The sequence below is a fragment of the Agelaius phoeniceus genome, chromosome 2 (genome assembly GCF_051311805.1).
Source record: "Agelaius phoeniceus isolate bAgePho1 chromosome 2, bAgePho1.hap1, whole genome shotgun sequence".
Lineage (NCBI taxonomy): Eukaryota > Metazoa > Chordata > Aves > Passeriformes > Icteridae > Agelaius > Agelaius phoeniceus.
In genome coordinates, this window is record NC_135266.1 from 90334575 (window position 1) to 90352183 (window position 17609).

Here is a 17609-nt window from a genome sequence, read left to right on the forward strand (position 1 = left end):
GCAAATGGCAGAAGAATTGAGCAGGAAGCAGGAAATCAGGGCGCATGCAGGTGGAGCACTGCTGGTGCTGGGGAATGGCAGTTCTTCAGCCCGTGGTCTGCTGTGGCTCCTGACTGCTGTCTTCACTGCTTGCAGGAAGTTGGGAAAGTGTTTCACGGGAGCAGCAGGGTGCTGGGAAGCAGCAGAAGCCCTGGCTGCCTGTGGGTGTGTGGGTAGATGGGAGGTGTGTGCCTCAGTGGCTGCCATGGCCCTCACCTCTATGCCACCTTGTTCAACTGTTTCCATTCCTTTCCCTCTTCCCTCTTTATTTTTCTACCTAAAAGAGCTAAAGCCAGAGGAAATATTTTACTATTTCAGTTTTCTACTTTCAAGTGATGACGCCTCACACACAGTAGATCAGGGATCACTTCCTATCCTGTCTGGAGGCTCTTCAGTTTCATGCAAGTCCCCTTTCCTGTAGGCATCTTTGCAGTGTTTTCTTCTCTTTCTCTCCTGTGGAGAGTTCTGTAAATGTTCTGTAAATGTTCTGGCTTCCCCCGTGCATAATCCAGGACATGCATACCTTTGCCTTGGTACTGCTTAAGGAACCCAGAAGATTGCAGAGTACATGCCCTGAGAGATTTCAGGAGTGAAGCACAGAAGGATGACATCTCTGCCTTGAGCAGAGGAGCAGCAGGTGCCAGACACCCATGTCCCAGGACACGTGGTGACCCTGGTCCCACACTGCCTGCCAGGACTCCATTTGCAGTGAAACCAAAATCTCCACCACCCACGTGTGCAAGATGCTGTTCCCTGTGAATTGTATCACCAGCAAGAGGCTCTGTTCCCCCACCAGTCTGACAGCCCAAGATCTCTTGCTGGATATGCAGCAAGGATCCCTTGCCTCAGCAATTCCTCAGTGTGGGAAGCACAGCCCAAGGCCCCAGTGTTAGCTGGGCCACCTGTCCAGCTGTGGTGACCCCACATCTTTGATGCTGAAATGAGATGTGGTCCCTCCATCTACTGAGTTCTTCTCTGTGGGCTCCTTTTCATTCTTTGAGGAGTATCAAGCCTGCTTTTCTCCACCATGTGCCCTGCTGGGAACTGTGATGTCCAGGAACTACTCAGTGCTGTGCTGCTTCTTGAGTCCCCAGTGTTACCTCCTTTCCAGGACACCTCTCGGCAGTACCTGCTCAGGAAGCAGTGTCAAGTCCTGTCTGGCTCAGTGTCTGGGCATTAATGTGAATGTTTAATGCCCAAGAACAGTCTGAGCACAGACTGGATGGGGCTCCATGGCAGGAGGCATCTGGGCAGTCCCTCTGCCAGCATTCAGCTCAGGACTGTGGCTGCTGAGTGCTGACCTCTTGAACATTCATTTGTCCAAGACCACCCTTTCGGGGTCATATCTCTGGACTGGACAAGAAGGTCTTCCCATTGAATATTTAGGCAGACTGGTTCATCAGCTTATTAACCCTCAGAAATGTTGGAAGGAAGATTCTCCCCTGGGCAGGGAGAATTGGGTTAGAGATCATCTAGGGAAATGGGATATCCACAAATCCATGGTCCTTGTAGGGATGCATCCACAGTGCTGAGGAGCTGCTGAACACCACAGCGGTCATCTTTGAAGGGTCTGACAGCAGGAGAGGGGCCTGAGGCCTGGAAGAAAGCAAATGTCACCCCACTCTTCAAAGAGGCCAAGAAGGAGGACCCAGGAAACCAGTCAGCCAGTCAGCCTCACCTCAATGCTAACAAGGTGATGGAGCACCTCATTCTGGAGGTTATCTCTAAGCATGTGGAATACAGGAAGGTGAGCAGGAGAGTCGGCTTGATTTCACTAGAGGCAAATTATGCTTGACCAACATGATTTCCTTCTACCACAAGACAACTGCCTGGATGGATGAGGGCAGAGCAGGGGATATTCGAGTCTGCCTTGACTTGAGCAAGACTTTCAATACTGTCTCTCACAAGATTCTCATAGACAAACTTAGTGAGGACTGGATGAGTGTACAGATTGGGAACTGGCTGAACAGCAGATCCCAGAAGGTCATAGTCATTGGCACAGGGTCTAGCTGAAGGCCTGTCACTAGTGGTGTCCCACAAGGTTCAGTACTAGGCCCATCCTTGTTTAACTTACTCATCAAAGACTTGGATGAAGGGTAAATGCTTTCTCATCATGTTCATTGGTGACACCAAGCTGAGAGGAGTTGCCAATACCTCAGTGTTGTGCAGTCCTGCAGAGGGACAGGTTGGAGAGATGGGCAGAGAGGAACCTTCTGAAATTCAGCAAAGGCAAATGCAGGGGCTCTACGTGTGTGGAAAAATAACCCCATGTACCAGCAGAGGCTGGAGGCTGACCTGCTGGTGAGCAGCTCTTCAGAGAAGGACCTGGGGGTCCTGGTGGACAACAAGCTCTCCATGAGCCAGCAGTGTGTCCTGGTGTCCTGGGATGCATTAGGAAGAGCATTGCGAGGGAGGTGAGGCTCCACTCAGCCCTGGTGAGGGGAGTCTGCAGTGCTGTGTCCCGTTCTGGGCTCCTCCATCCAAGAGAGACATGGAACTCCTGGAGCAGGTCTAGCAAAGGGGAATGAAGATCATTAGGCGATCTTAGCCTCATGAGGAAGGGCTGAGGGAGCTGGGCCTGTTCAGGCTTGGTAAGAGATGTTTGAGAGGGGACCTCATCATTGTCTATAAGTTATCTGCAGGCTGGGTGTCAGAGGAAGGAGCCAGGATCCTGTTCTTGGTGGCGCCAAGAAGACGAGACAACGGCAGAAACTGGAACACAGGAAGTTCCACGTGAACGAAGGAAGAACTTCTTTACTGGGCAGGTGTCTGAGCACTGGAGCTGATTGCCCAGAGAGGTTGTGGAGTCTCCCTCACTGCAGTTATTCCAGAACTGTCTGGGGGCAATCCTGTCCCATGTGATCTGGGACAACCCTGCTTGAGGACAGGAGTTGAGACCAGATTACTCCTCTGGTAGTCCCTTCCACCCTTACCCATTCTGGGATTCTGACCAGGCCCACTGAATTTCTTGATGAATACTAGCAGATATTCCCACAGAGAGGAGGGTGGGGAGCATCACTTCCCTTGCACCTTACTACATGAGGGTGGGATTGTGCTTTACTGGCTTCAGTGGGTTCAGGAAACCTAACCACTAAGTAGCCCGCATCTTCTTCCTTGTGTTAAGTGAACCTGCACCCTCCCTTCACTGATTCCTGGATCCCATCTCTTAGATCATATCACTGAGAGAGTCTGACCTGTCTGTTGAGTCAGTCAAGGCCCTGTATTTTCCACCCAGCACCCTTCTGCTGGAGGCATTTGTCACTCATCCTGCATGACCCGTGGTGGTGTGAGTTATCTTTCCCCATATCAGGATTCCTTGGATGGACCTAAATGCAGTGCTGACAGCCTTCACCAGAACGCCTTTGGATTCCAGCTAACCTGTTGTATTATTTTATTTATCGTGTTTCTTAGTCAGGAGTTAGGAGAGGACAAAGCTGCGTAGAAAGGTGTTCTTGTTTCTCAGTTTGATCTGGAAGCTTGACTTTCCTAAGCCTTTTACCTTTGGCCATGCTCTTCATACATTTATGGTTGCTGTGTCTCAGGTACCTGTGACACAGGGTGCCCCAGAACTCACAGGTGATGACCAAGTAGGTCAAGTACTCTGGCTACAGGGAAGAAAGCTCCTTTCAAGAGGAGAGGTCAGAATTAATGCAGAGCATGGTGGAGGTACTGTCTCATTGGAAATACACCTGGATGGTGCAGGGACAGGCTTCTGGAAACATCTAACAAGCCGCTGCACATGGTGATTAATGCCAGGAGTGATGGTAAAGCCATCATGATCAAGCTGGACAAATGTCACAACAGATGGGAAGAGGCAGCATTTCCAGCTTCAAGAGCAGACTGCATCTGGGCAAAGTGCAAGAGGAAATGGAAATCATCAGGGTAGGAAGAAATGTAGCTAACTGATATTTTTAAGGGTCACAGCCATATGGTAGAACTGCTAGATCAGCCTAACCTGTTGGATAAAGGAATAGGCAAGAGCCATTGTGAATTTGGTTTACAAGCAATGTTAAAAGTGATATTCACTCTAGAGCTGCTAGCCAAACATGCTCTGATGCACAATTTCATCATGGTAGTGAAGGGTCTTCTATAAATACTCCTGAATCCCCCCAAAAAACATGTTGATTTATTTTGTAAGTACCTCCCTGCTTTGCTTGACAAGAAAAATTGTGTTGTCAATAGGAGACTTTGGCTTGGGATACCAAAGAATATGTTGTGCCAGGGGGAATTTCTCATCAATTTACAAGTGATGGAATGCCCAAGTAAGGCAATGATTTTAGATGTCCTTATGACAGATGAAGATTGGGTAAAGATTGATGGTTGCCTAAGGACAAGGGATCAACTGAGAAACAAATTGAGACATCAGCCAGAACAAAATGTCACAGCTGAGAGCTGTGTGTTTCCTGTAACTTTCCTTAGAGTGAAAAAAGTGAACTTGCAGATTGTGGAAAGAGCAGTATTTTTCCAGTTTTTCAAAAGGCTGTGATTTAGCAACATAAGATAACTTTCAGTGAGTGAACTTCCTTGAGTAAGTGGCCATGTGACAAAAGTACTTAGAAATAACAATAGCTAATAGAAATAATAATAAAGCTTGACCTACATTAACGAAAAATAATCCTTGTAACAATTACAGCAGCTATGGTTAGGAGAAACGGAATAGAGGGACAACAGAATAATTCAGCTGTCTGAAAAAAGGTCTTCAGCTGCTCGTATCACCTCAGAGAAAAATAACAGTACTTGAATGTGCAAGGAACTAGCATGCTGTTCTAGTTACATTTAAAGAAAAATCAATCCAAACAGTAATATTTCTTTTTATTGGCTGAAATTGGGAAAATAATCAAAACAAGGAAAAAAAAAAAAGAAGCACTCACCAGATAAGTCTGCTCTGTATATGGAAAATGCAGAATGTGCTCAGAAGGGAATGATGAAGCACTTTCCAGGCAGTTAGCAATAAGGAGGATCCTTGACATGATCTCCAGCTGAGCACTGCTGCAGTTCCAGGCACAGATGACCTGGAGCACAGTAACTGTGGGGTGTCTGGGGTGCTGTAGGGATGAGCAAGCCCCCACACAAGGCCTGAGGCTGCCTGGGGAGCTGGAATGAGCAGTGCTGAAAGTGAAGCACGGCACTGTCGCTGCCTTCCCGCAAACGGCGCTTTGGGAAGCGCAGTAACCTCCACACTGGGAAAAAAGCACTGGCTGCTGAAATCCGTGGTTTGCTGAGGTCAGTTTTTAAAAGCATCAGGGAAGACATTTAAAGAAAAGCCTGGGTGGATGGGCAAGCAGATGACGTCAGTGCTTAGTCTGACAGGGCATGGACAAAAGCCAATGAGGAACCAGTGGAGGGGGGAGGAGGCGAGAAATCATGAAGGAATGGAAAAAATCTGCAGTTTAAGGAATATTTATAGAAGGACAAGGAATTGACAGACAAAACTGACACCATTTTTGATACGTAGAAATGATACAGACTCTCAAAAGGGCTAAATATCTCAGTCAAAAGTGCCAAGAGGCATTACAGAGTATTTCTGAATAGGGTCAAAAGAGAATTTCTGTTGCCAGATGTACATAGCCATGCATAGCTACATCCAAGAGCAAGAAATAGTGACTGACTTTGCTGGGAGAACAGAAGGGTTGGAAAGACCTTTCCCTGTTCCTAGGGAGCAGGGCTCACCTGCAATCATGTGCAAGTTCTCAGCCAGACACTAAAGATGTCTTTAAACATCTTTTATCCACATGTGACATTGGTGTCCTTCATCCTGCTTTGCATCAGAAATTGGAATAGATGGACCAAAGACTCCTAACCATGATTCCAGGCTGGAAAAAAAATGTTTTGAAAGTGAAAAGTTTAGCTACTTTGCTCCTAAAAAAAAGATAAGTGAGCATTTTTGCACAGTGCCTAAAGTAATTTCATGATGTTGGTCTGGATGGCAGTTTAGTCAGGCTGATAAAGGCATATGAGGATTCTGAGGAGATGGGGAAGCTGGAGGCCATGTGAGATTTGGTACTTGGTGTCCAGCACCTAAACCGGTATCCAACTTGGCAACTAAAAAACTGGAGATTGCAGAGATTACAAACCACCTTTTTTAAAAAATTTTCCCCTTCTGTTGCAGGACTCAGACCAAGGTCAGCAAAAGTTGCTCACTTGTTTGTTGGAGGTTTGGGCAATGTCAAAAGAGGGCTTTGAGGCCTGCACGTAGTATTTCTCACTTAGCAACCTTGAATTTCATCCAGCATTTTAATAACCCAGTCACTCGGTCACAAGATCCTTCTGCACCTTTCCACAGGCTCATTCAGGGCTGAAGGTTTGGGTCATTTTGCATAATCAACACATCTTGGCACCCCGTGCTCTAAATTGTTCTGAAAGTGTTGATTGGTGGGGCAGATGGCCTCAGATATGCTGGCCACTCACATCTCTCAGTTGCCACCAGCCTTGCCACAAGTTTTCAGCCTGGAGAGGGTGGTCTTCCCTGTCCTCAGGTAATTCTTTGAAAGGTTTTGCCAGCCTGTTTTTTCCTAAAGTCCATTGCTTTTCATCATGGGGGGGTTGAGGTGAGTGGTGAATTACTTGCAGCACAGGTACCTGTTCATCCATTTCATGCTGGAGACCACTGAGTCTCACATGTGGTTTGCTGCCCTTCATGTCACAGACGTTTTTAAGTCCTGATGCTTCAGTTTTCAGTGGAGGCTCCATCTCATTGCTGCTGAGGAAAATCTGTCTGGCAACACCCCAAAGCTCCTCTGACGGCAAAACATCAACTTTACTTTTCATTCATGGACTTAAGCTTCCCTAATCACTCCCACGCCTTCTTACGGCTTTTTGGCAGCTTTCTTATCTCCAAGATGCATTTGAAAGAGGTTTTCAGCCTTCCTTTTCCATTTGTCACATAATCTCTTTTTTTTTTTTCCCTTTACAGCTACTAGTCTCATTTACTAGTATTTATGAGTTTTTCTTTTGTTTTCATTTGACTACAGCTTCTGCTTTTTGACAGCTGCCTTTTCAAATCTTACGCTGTGAAGTATAACCCAGCACTACTGTTCCTTCTAGGGAACACTTAATTAACTCCCTCAAGAAGATGATACTTCTGTAGTAAGGTAATTTATGGAGGTAAGTCAGCTGTCCTAGAGTAAAGAGATTACATTAAGCTTAGACGAGTAAGTAACAAATTACTTGTTTTTGCAGCATGTACAACACATTGGGATTGCCCAAAGGTAGGCAGCTTGGTTTTGATGAAATTTGAGCACTGCTGGAGCCTGCAGGGATATTTGCATACCCCAAGTCATGAACCTGCATTTTGTGAATGGCATCAGTTATGAAGGAGGTTGAAACATCATCCTTTAAGATGTTTGTCTTTTGTAACTGTGTCATAAGTCTTTCAGAGACCTGTATCTCCTCTTCCTTGCCCTGGTCTTGCCAATTGCTTTGCTTAAAGACTGATTTACTTCAGAAGTGGATACAGGATGTTTTAAAAGTCCAAGACCTTTTTTCACTGTGCTTACACAGTTACCATTTTGTTATGTTTTGGATTGATTTTTCAAGTGAACTTAACTATTTTCCACATCTGCTCAAGCTGGTTTTCACTACGTGGCATCTTCCTTAATGCTGAAGTTTCATGCTGACATCTCAACATGAAGGTGGTCTGAGGACCTTTCTTGGGGAAGCAATGCATGTGTAGTAGTCTGTGCAAAAATGCCAAGGAAGTATAAAATAATTTCTCTGAATGTTCAAAGTTATCATAAAACTGAATTTTCTGTAACACCACTGCCAGTTACCCTTAGCTGTCTTAAAAAAAGGAGAATAAAACATAGAGCTTACCACCCCTAGAAATGGTTGGCTGCCCATCAGAGAAGCTGTCTCTTGGGTCAGCCAGAGAGCTTTCCCAGGTGCATCCCTCTCCTACAATGGCTCTGCACAGTGATTCCTGCTGCCTGGCCAGCCAGGGAAGGCAGAGTCAACCCTTTAGCCAGGATCAGTGTCTTTCTGTACCTTCCCCTTGCAAGGTGCTCACAAACCAGGATGGATTCTGGCTTGTGGCTGCTGCTCTTGGAGTTTGTTTGTCCCAGCAAAGTGGCACAATTGCTTTTCACTACCTTGCTGAATGAGAGCCTCTTCATGTCTGCCCTGAGCACCTGCCTTGCCTGACCAAGCATTTCTATCTGCTTTCCATAAAAACACTAGAGCAAACAGAACAAACCTAGACCTCCCCTTCTTGGGGGAAAACTCTCCAGAGACAGAAGCAGCTGCCACAGCAGATCTCCCATCTTTATCTCAATGCCATCCACAGTAATATATGTCAATTTTGCAAACTGATGGGAAAACAAAATTACATGGGTTTTTTTAGGTCAGGGTTGCAGTTCTCAGACAGGCTGGCCACTGAGCTAGTTTTTCCATCTGTCCAGAGGGGCCTCGCTGTGGTGCCATCTGTAGGTACAGTGTCTGGATGCAAAATAAGGATTTGGAAGAGCTGTGCATTTTAGGGAGGTTATATTAGAGAGAGGAAACCAAGCCCTCCAGGCAATCCAAAAGCTGCATGACTAGTTTGCCACACTCACTCTCCCTGTTTCCGTACAAGACCAACCATGTTTTAAATGCTGTGATTCCTGGCTTTCCTCACCTCAATACCATATAATTTTTCTGGGAGAGATGAGATTGTAAACTAGTTGAAATAGTATTTGAAAACAGAGTGAACCTTTATTCAAGACATTCCCAGCAGCTGTTGGTCTGAGAGCACATACTCTTCCTCCACCCCGAGGCTGTATGACTTTGCTCGTTCCAAGAGCAATTTGATCTCAGGTTGGATAGGGCTCACGCTTGTTAAATAACAAGAATTTGCTCTAGAATTTTCAGGTAGTCTTATCTCACTTAGGAAACATAAGGCTTTTTAGGAGAAAAATTTGACTCATATAAATGTTCCAGCTTTTAACCCAGTTCAAAATATGCTTTACATGGGAAAAGAGGATATCTATCCTTCCCCCCCTTTAGACGTTTCAGTAGCCTCTCTGCACTTCCAGATTATCAGTCGAGGCGCTGACTGGCATGCACACAATATGCAGGCAGCAGCACACAGCACAGCCATTCAAAGCACCCAGGCACAGCAATCAAGGACAGGATGGGACCAACCCAAGACTCATTTGTAATCTTGACAGGTCTCCAGGCTACACAGCCCCCCCAGCAGAAAGCCAGCTCCATGGGAGGGCTGCCTCCAGTGAGCTCCAGCACCAGGCAGCTCCCGTTTGATGCCACAGTTACCTAAAGCTCCAATGACGGGGCCATTTCTGGTGTAATCCAAGTATTTCTGCTGTCCTAGGGCTAACAAGCTGCTCGGAATCCCAGTTCCTATCCAGAGGCAGGTTATTCAACCTCTTCTCTTTGCAAAATATCTTCGAGTCATCGCCCTCTAGTCCAGCAAACATTTAATTCTTACGCAGCCTAACTGCAGGAGATAAGCGGCTCTGGGAAACCATGTCCAGCATACCTTGATCCTGAGAGTTTAAATCCTCCAGCTTACGTCCTTGCAGCATCCAGATCAGGGTCTAAAGCACTTGGGGTCCGGACAACAGCTCCAAAAGTGCCTGCCAGGGAGAGAACACATCAGCCCTGAGATGCTAAATTAAGCTGCTAAAAATGGAGTTCCACGTGATTTTGTGCAGTGCATTGCTTATCTGTCCTGGTGCTCACAGGTCACGGAAGGCTCTGTCGCTGCCCAGCGGCATTCATGCTTCCAGAACTAATGCAGGGAGGCAGAGGGCTGACACTCACCTTGCAGAGATTTGCTGCTCAGCAGCTTAACTGCAACTGTCCCTCCTTACGCACAGAATTAAGCCAGAATTAAGACTGCCACCATGCCGACGATGGCCTCCAACACGTCCCTAGGCAGCCACTTCCCTTGGGGCAAAGCCAATTCATTTTAAAAGGTAAAAGCAAGTGAACTATCTGCCTTGTAACACCAGAAGTATCTTCCTAGTCCCCCGCTGAGGCAGGGGAAGGAGAATTAATTTGTTTCTTGTGCCCCTTTACCAAACCAAATGCATGAGTCATCTGCTCAGCACTTTTATTCTGCATGCGCCCATCAGACAAGCAAATCCAGAGCTGGGTGGATGGAGCCAGAGCCACTTCCCATCCTACCACACAGAGTCCTGTTGTGGAGCACAGCCCTGCACCACCCACACCTTGTTTTGGCTCCTGGGTTGGACTCTGGGCTCTCCCACGTGGAACAAGCAGCTCAGCAGGCTGCACTCCCCAGCTTCTCATGGCAGCTGGCAGACTGTGCCATGCAGGCGCCTGTAGCTGCTCATTACATACATGTACCCCCTGCCTCCTCCCATCTCCCCCTGACAGACAGACAAGGCTTTTCAGATGGTGATCACTTTTATTGATGTAAGGTGGTACACAAACAGATCAGTTTCTATCAGCCTCTCCACCTCCCCCAGGCTCGGGGAGAAGTTGGAGGAGTGGGGGAGACAAGGGAACAGAACTGGCCTCTCACTGCAGGATGCAGAGCTAAGCGGTGGTGAACAAGGGCAGGGGCTCCAACAAAGGAGAGTCCTGCTTCCCTAGGCAGCAGGGGGGGCTGTGTGCTCAGCTTACTCCTGGGATGCCATGTGGACCATCAAGTCCACAACACGGTTGCTGTATCCATATTCATTATCATACCTGGGGACAGAAAACAAGCGTGTCAGGGCTGACCCATTTCTTGCACCCCTTCTTGCATTCTTCCTGCTCCTCTGCCCCATCCCACACAACTGAACTCCCATCTACCCTCTGGGGGGGAGGAGGCAGCTACAGTAATTTCAGGTAAGAAGCAATCTCACTCCACGGTGAGATTGGAGGTCTGTGTATCCACCTGGATCACCAGCAGTAAGCAACAGGACACCCAAGTCTGTAACCTGTCTGTGCCAACCCCCACGTCCCCCAGGGCTGCACCTACCAGGAAACCAGCTTGACAAAATGGTCGTTCAGTGCAATGCCAGCACCTGCATCAAAGGTGGAGGAATGGCTATCACCATTGAAGTCACAGGAGACAACCTGAAACACAAGAAATTGTAATGCATATGGCTTCCCACAGTCTACTCCAAGTGCCCAAACCAGGACCCTGGCAAAGCTGCTGCCAACAGCCTTTTGGAAAAATGAGGCAGGAGCCATTAAGTGCAGGCTGAGAGAGCAGGCACTGCTCACCTGGTCCTCTGTGTATGCCAGGATGCCCTTCAGGGGCCCATCAGCAGCAGCCTTCACTACCCTCTTGATGTCATCGTACTTGGCCTGAGGAGACACAGATCCAACATCATCAGACCCCAACTCACACAAAATGTCCACTGGGGACAGGGGAGGGAGGAGACACACATGGCAACACCCAGCAGGTGCTCTTTTCTCAAAGATCACACCTTCAGGACAAGATGGGTGCAGAGAGGGCAATTCCAGGTGCAATACAGAGCTTAGAGGAAGCAGGGGCACATCTGGAAGTTGTTAGGATCTCATCCACAACACTTACTGGCTTCTCCAGACGGCAGGTCAGGTCCACAACAGAGACATTAGGGGTTGGCACACGGAAAGCCATTCCAGTAAGTTTCCTGTGAGAGACATAAGTCAGTAAGGAACAGCATCTGGGACTCCTCTGCCAGCCTAGGAGTGTTTGGCCTCCTCCTGACACCTGAAAAGGGACAACACTCACCCATTGAGCTCAGGAATGACTTTTCCCACAGCCTTAGCAGCTCCAGTAGATGCTGGGATAATGTTCTGAGCAGCACCTCTGCCATCTCTCCAAAGCTTCCCAGAAGGCCCATCCACTGTCTTCTGTGTGGCTGTGATGGCATGGACAGTGGTCTGAAGAAAGAGCACAGGACTAAGAACACAGCCAGTATTCTCCAGAAAGAGCATCCCAGGTGACACAGGGAGTACAGGTGCTTTCCCTCTCACACGAGGGGATCTGTAGCAGGTCACCCTCCTCAGCACCAAGCTGCAGACCTACCATGAGACCCTCCACAATGCCGAAGTTGTCATGGATGACCTTGGCCAAGGGTGCCAGGCAGTTAGTAGTGCAGGAAGCATTGCTGGGGTAGAGAGATAAAGGCACATCAGCCAGAGGCAACACTTCCACTGAGGTGAAGTGAGACCCCTGGCAGCTGCTGAGAGCTCCAGGCCAGAAAGCACGCTCCTCTCTCCTTACCTGACAATTTTCAGAGACTTGTCATACTTCTCATGGTTGACACCCATCACGAACATGGGAGCATCAGCAGAGGGGGCAGAGATGATCACACGCTTGGCACCACCCTTCAGGTGAGCCTGGAGAGAGAGAGAGAGAGATAAGAGATTACATAACTCAGGATCCTTCCAAACTTTCTTCTTCAGATCTCTTCTCCTTCACAGCCCCATCCTGAGCAGCCCTGTACATGGTGGCATGCCCAACAGGCAGAAAGCAGCCCTATCCCTTCTCTCCTATGCCTCTGTGGCATACTCACCCCGGCCTTCTCCATGGTGGTGAAGACACCAGTAGACTCCACAACATACTCAGCACCAGCATCTGCCCACTTGATGTTGCTGGGGTCACGCCTAAGGAGGGACAAAATTTTACAAGCTGGTCCATGAGACACCTGCTTCCAATATCCAGAGGGGCAATCAGGAAAGAGATACTTACTCCTGGAAGATAGTGATAGCATTCCCATTGATGACAAGTTTTCCATTCTCAGCCTTGACAGTGCCCCGGAAGTGGCCATGAGTAGAGTCATATTTGAACATGTAAACCTAATAAAGAGAGGGGGAGTGGAAGGTCAGGCACCCAGGCTGCCATCATCCTCTAACACCCTGGGAAGTTACCAGAACAGATCCAGAGAAGCCCTACTCAGAAAGGCCCAGAGGGGGCACTGCAAAGCAACTCACCATGTAGTTCAGATCAATGAAGGGATCGTTGATGGCCACCACTTGGACTTTGCCAGAGAGGACGGCAGCCCGGGTAACCAGGCGGCCGATACGGCCAAATCTGGAGAGAAAAAGACAAGGGTGAGGAGGTGCAACAGAGAACCAGCCCAGCTGGGCATGGGAGGCAGTCCTTGGCAGCCTTCCCTCGGGATCATCGGCTGCTCCCTGCCCATTAGGGCGGGAGAGAGTCCTGCAGCTCGTCCAAAGGCCAAGGCACCCCGGTTAAAGATTAAGAGCGACCCCCGCCCCAGAAAGGTCAATCGCTAAATTTACTGAGAGCCCCGGGGATCCGGTTACTCCTCGGCCCGGCACGAGAAGGTCACAGCCCCGGGGCCGCCATCGACACACGATCCACCGAGAGACCTTTTGGTGGGGGGCTGCAGGGATCCCCGGGAATGCGGAGGGAAACTGGGGCAGCCGAGCAACGGCAGCCCTTTCCGGAGTGAGTCACCCCGAATCCGAGGAGAAATGAGTCAGCAGCACCGCTCTCTGCCCCGGGGGGCGCCGGCGGAGCGGGACCGGCGGGATTCAACCTCTCCCTCTCCCCAAATCCTCCCCCCGCGCCCTTGAGGCGACCTTGCCGCCCCCCCGCAACCCTCCCCCAGATCCCTGCTGGTCCCGTCGGCCCCGGCACTCACCCATTGACTCCGACTTTCACCATCTTTACCGCTTCGGGTTGTTCCTGCGGGCAGAAACCACCGGTAGGGGCATGAGGGGAACTGGCAACCACCACCCGCGGCGGTCGCACCCGCACCCGCCGCCGTTAACGCCTCGCCCGCGCCGAGGGGCAAGTGGGCACCGGGGGGGGGAGGGCGAGGAGAGCGGGCGAGCGGGAGCCCGCGCTCCGAGCCAGCCCCATCCACCCACCTCACCTCCCCGGGCGATCACTCCCCCGCCCCAGGCGATTAACTCACCTCCCCCCCGCCACAACCATCCACCCCTCCTCCTCCTCCGGCGACCATCTCCCCCCTCACACCCCTATCCCTCCTGGCCTCACCGCCCCCCTTCACGCCGCCCCCGCCATTTTGCGCCGCGCCGCCTTTGTGCCCGTGGGCCCCGCCGCCACGCGGCCCCGCTCCGCCCGGGGGCTGCCGCACCCCCTGCCGGTGGGCGGTGCGGGTGTGTGGGGAGAGGGCTCTCGCACGCCCACCCCCCGCCACCCCCGCTCTCTCCCCCCGCGCATCTCCCCCGCCCCGCCCGTTACCTGCTGCCTCCGAACCGCCCGGCGCGCAGTGAGGAGGTGGCGCAGCGCCTCTCCGCCGCCCTTTATAGCCGCGTGAGGGTAGGGCGGGGGCCCGCCCCGCCGCGACGCCGTCGAATGGCAGCGCGAGGGCCGGACCGGGCTACGTGCGCCCGTGCTGCGGGTGCGGCTGCCGAAGACCCCCCCTGTTTCCCCCGCCCCGCCACCCCCCGTTAACAAAGGCCCCGCTCTGGGAACACAGGCTCCGTAGCGATCACCCTCCCGTCGAGCCACCCCGAGGGGGCTGATGGCAGTGGTGAAAAAGGCACCGGTCCTTGCGGGGAGGTGTCCCCAGAGCGGGGATGGGCGGCTGTACCCCTGCCAGAGGAGGCAGGGAGGGTGATAGCAGGTCGGGGGCTGGTCCCGCCGGGCTCGCTGCTGCTCCGGAGGATGATATGCGCTGTTTTCACCTGGTAACAAAGGGCAGGTAGTCACCCGCCCCGGCTGTAGCCTTTGCCCAATTGGATGGAGTAGTATCCAGTATCCGAAGGGACCTACGGGGAAGCCGGAGAGGGACTCTTCGTCAGGAGCTGTAGTGATGGGAAAAGGAGTATTGGGTACAAATTGAAAGGGAGGAAATTTAGGATGGATATTAGGAAGAAGTTCTTTACTGTGAGGGTGATGAGGTACTGTAACACGTTGCCCAGGGAGGCTGTGGATGCCCCAGCCATGGCAGTGTTCCAAGCCAGGCTGGATAAGGCCTTGAGCAACCTGCTCTAGTGGGAGGCGTCCGTGCAGGTGGCACGGGGGTTGGAACTGGATAATCTTTAAGGTCCATTCCAAAGCCTTAACATTCCATGATTCTATGGCTGCAAGGGCAAATGGACTGCAGGGATGCTCGGGCCACCCCGAGGGATCAGCGGATCCCTATTCCCCCCAGCACGGGAGGTACTGTCTGGGAGTTCTCCCGCCTCTAAGCTAGGACCCCCCTCTGGATGGGTTTATCCAGGCGTGCTCTGGACGTGGCCCCTGGCCGGGCGCTGCCCCAGCAGGCCACGGGCGGCAGCGTGAGCACCATCTTAATGAGGCACTGCGGCACTGCTGCCGCTGCCCGCGGGACGTGACGGCGGAAATCCTGCTCGTCTGCCGCCTCGGCCCGCCTTCCCTGGCTGCCTGCGAGGAGGAAGCGCTCCTGGCATGGCCGCTGCCCGGTTCCCCGCCCCCCATGCTGGGCTCCCTCACCGAGCCTGCCGCCTCCATCCCTCGGCTCCGTGCGGGGCAGGTGCGGCGGGACACACCCGCCTTAGGTGCAACGCCCAGAGCACGCACAAATCCCAAATCTCCCATCCCCGAGGAAGGTGTGGGACCAGTGGGAATGCAAATCTCGACTGTCAGAGCGGGTGGGGGTGGTGGGAGCTGGAATGTCCCTCTGGCTGCTCCGCTGAGCAGGGCTTTAAGGATAAGGGAGGGGGTGGGCAGGCTGGGGGAACCACGCAGATACTGGGGTGGGGGACAAGAGAGGGGTCATGCAGCTCAAACGTAACCCTACTCTCCGTAAACCACTGCTATTCCCGGTGCTGCTGAGGGGCTAAGTTTAGACCCAGCTGAGGTTACAACCTTTTCTTAAAGGCCAGGACATGGTGATGGCTCGCGGGGCACAGCAGCAGGGCTACGAGCTCGTGCCGGGGTCGGTGGTGCCCCAGCCGCAGCCCACCGAGGCAGGCTCGGGGGAAGCTTCAGCGCAAACAGGAGGCCCCGGTGTTTGTTCTGGCGGGGGCAGAGTGCGGCCGGGGTGAGCAGCGCGGCCCTTGTGCCCCGTGCCCGGTCGATACCTCACCCGTGTCCGCCCCCCCGGCCGCACCGCGCCGCAGCCGCGCGTGCCGCACGCCCCACGCGGAATGGCGGCGGCGCCGGCAGGGCCCGGCACGGCCCCGCGCGTGGGGCAGGGGGCGCCGGGCGGGCTCTGCCACCGCCTCCCGCCCGCCCCTCGGCCGGGGGCAGCCACCGCCGAGCGCGGACGCGGCGAATGAGTACAGCTTGTTTAATGAGCGAGTCCTCTGGCACGGGGAGCAGGGAGGGGGCTGCCGGCGGAGCGGGGGTTCAGCGGCCGCGGGGGGCAGCTGTGGAACCGGGCAGCTCCTCCTCGTACGGCCGCGCCGCTTCCTCGCTGCCGCAGCCTCCCGTTTTCGGAGCGGGAGCTTCAGGGCTTCGCGCAGCGGTGCGGGTTCCCGAGCCGGTGCTGGTTCCCGAGCCGTACAGGTTCCCGAGGCTGGGTGCCCTCCGGCTGCGGAGAAGCGGGCCTGGTGAGCCGCCCAGCGGCGTCCCGCCCGCCTGCTCTCGCCCCGGCCGGCCCCAGCACCGCGCCGGCAGCACGGCGCGTCGCCGGTGCCGGCCTTTGCCCCGGCGGCTGGCAGGTGGTGGCCCCACAGCCTGCCCCGCTGCCCCATCCCCTCGCTGTCTGTCTGCGCGCTCCATTCTGCCCTGAACTCCTTCCCTGCCCGCTTGCTCGAGCCCACGCTCTTGGCCCTCTCACCTCGGAGGCCCTCCAAAGCTAACACCCCAAACCACTGAAGGTCCCGATTCGGTCCAGTTTCAGCCCGAAGCAACCCCTGGGCATGGCCTTCCAGGCCCAATCTCCAGGCAGTGCCCACTTGCGACTGGCGAGGTTCTTGCGCCAGAGGGATGGACGGGCAGCTTTAGCCCCAGATGGGAGGAAGGGCAGAGTGGAGGAGAGCAGCTGAGGACCAAAGCTGGACCCCTCCTTTGTGTCCTCTTCGGTCAGCGTGGACTCGGGCTCCAGGGGCAGCAATCGTGAAAGGAGCATCTGGGATAAACAGAGGAGAGAGGGGTGATAAGCCTTGTACCCTCTGGTACCCCACTGCCCATACCCTCCTGAGGGCTCAGGCAGGACATTAAAGTGATGCCTGCTCACAGCACTGTGCCTGTGACATTGCATCCAGACGCAGGGAAGGGCCTTGACCAGTAACTCCCACTGTCTGAAATGACTTTGTCGACCAAAACAGCAGGCAGACAGCTGCTGTGAGCTCTGCCTGCGGGCAGATTGCCCTGCTCTTGTAAAACCATACACATGTCCTGCCCTGCCCCAGATTTGGAAGGTAACTCTTCAGTCCTCACTCCTTTTGTGGATGCTGAGCATCTCTATGTGCTCAGGCTGCTGTGTACTATTTCATTTTATCAGAGAGCTGCTGGGAAGGATGAGGGAGATAAAGATCAGGGAGAGGCATGATAAAGATGAGGGAGAGGCAGGAGCAGAGCAGGTGTGAGGAAGAGGGACTCCCCATCTGCTGGAAATCCTCTAGGTTAACTGTGCTGACTGTAAGCCCTCAGCACTGCTGGGAGACAAGGGTTGGGGGGTGTGTTGGGTGCAGTGGAGGCATGGCATTGCTGCCTACAGAAGCAGCCTGCAGGAGCCGTTCTACATCTGTCTCTCACATGGATGCTGAGCGAAGGCTGAGGATGC

At 52.7% G+C, this 17609-nt stretch overlaps 2 protein-coding genes across 5 annotated transcripts in view; both read right to left on the reverse strand.

The window, feature by feature from the left end:
• Positions 1-10959: 10959 nt before the first annotated feature.
• Positions 10960-14267, reverse strand: GAPDH (glyceraldehyde-3-phosphate dehydrogenase). The gene is made up of 11 exons (XM_054653782.2): positions 14153-14267; positions 13587-13630; positions 12910-13009; positions 12668-12774; positions 12492-12582; positions 12200-12315; positions 12002-12083; positions 11705-11856; positions 11525-11603; positions 11212-11295; positions 10960-11061 (listed from the first exon to the last, which is right to left on the reverse strand). The coding sequence occupies exons 2-11, from the start codon at positions 13607-13609 to the stop codon at positions 10960-10962; spliced, it is 936 nt and encodes a 311-aa protein (XP_054509757.1). The 5' UTR covers positions 13610-13630; positions 14153-14267.
• A 2413-nt stretch (positions 14268-16680) lies between these two features.
• The window catches only part of NCAPD2 (non-SMC condensin I complex subunit D2), a 31381-nt gene continuing 30452 nt past the window's right edge, over positions 16681-17609 (reverse strand). For all 4 annotated transcript variants that reach the window (XM_077174220.1, XM_077174219.1, XM_077174218.1 and 1 more), the window contains one exon: positions 16681-16952. In XM_077174220.1, coding sequence (XP_077030335.1) covers positions 16825-16952 — 128 coding nt within the window. In that variant the 3' untranslated portion in view covers positions 16681-16824. The remainder of the gene's footprint in view (positions 16953-17609) is intronic.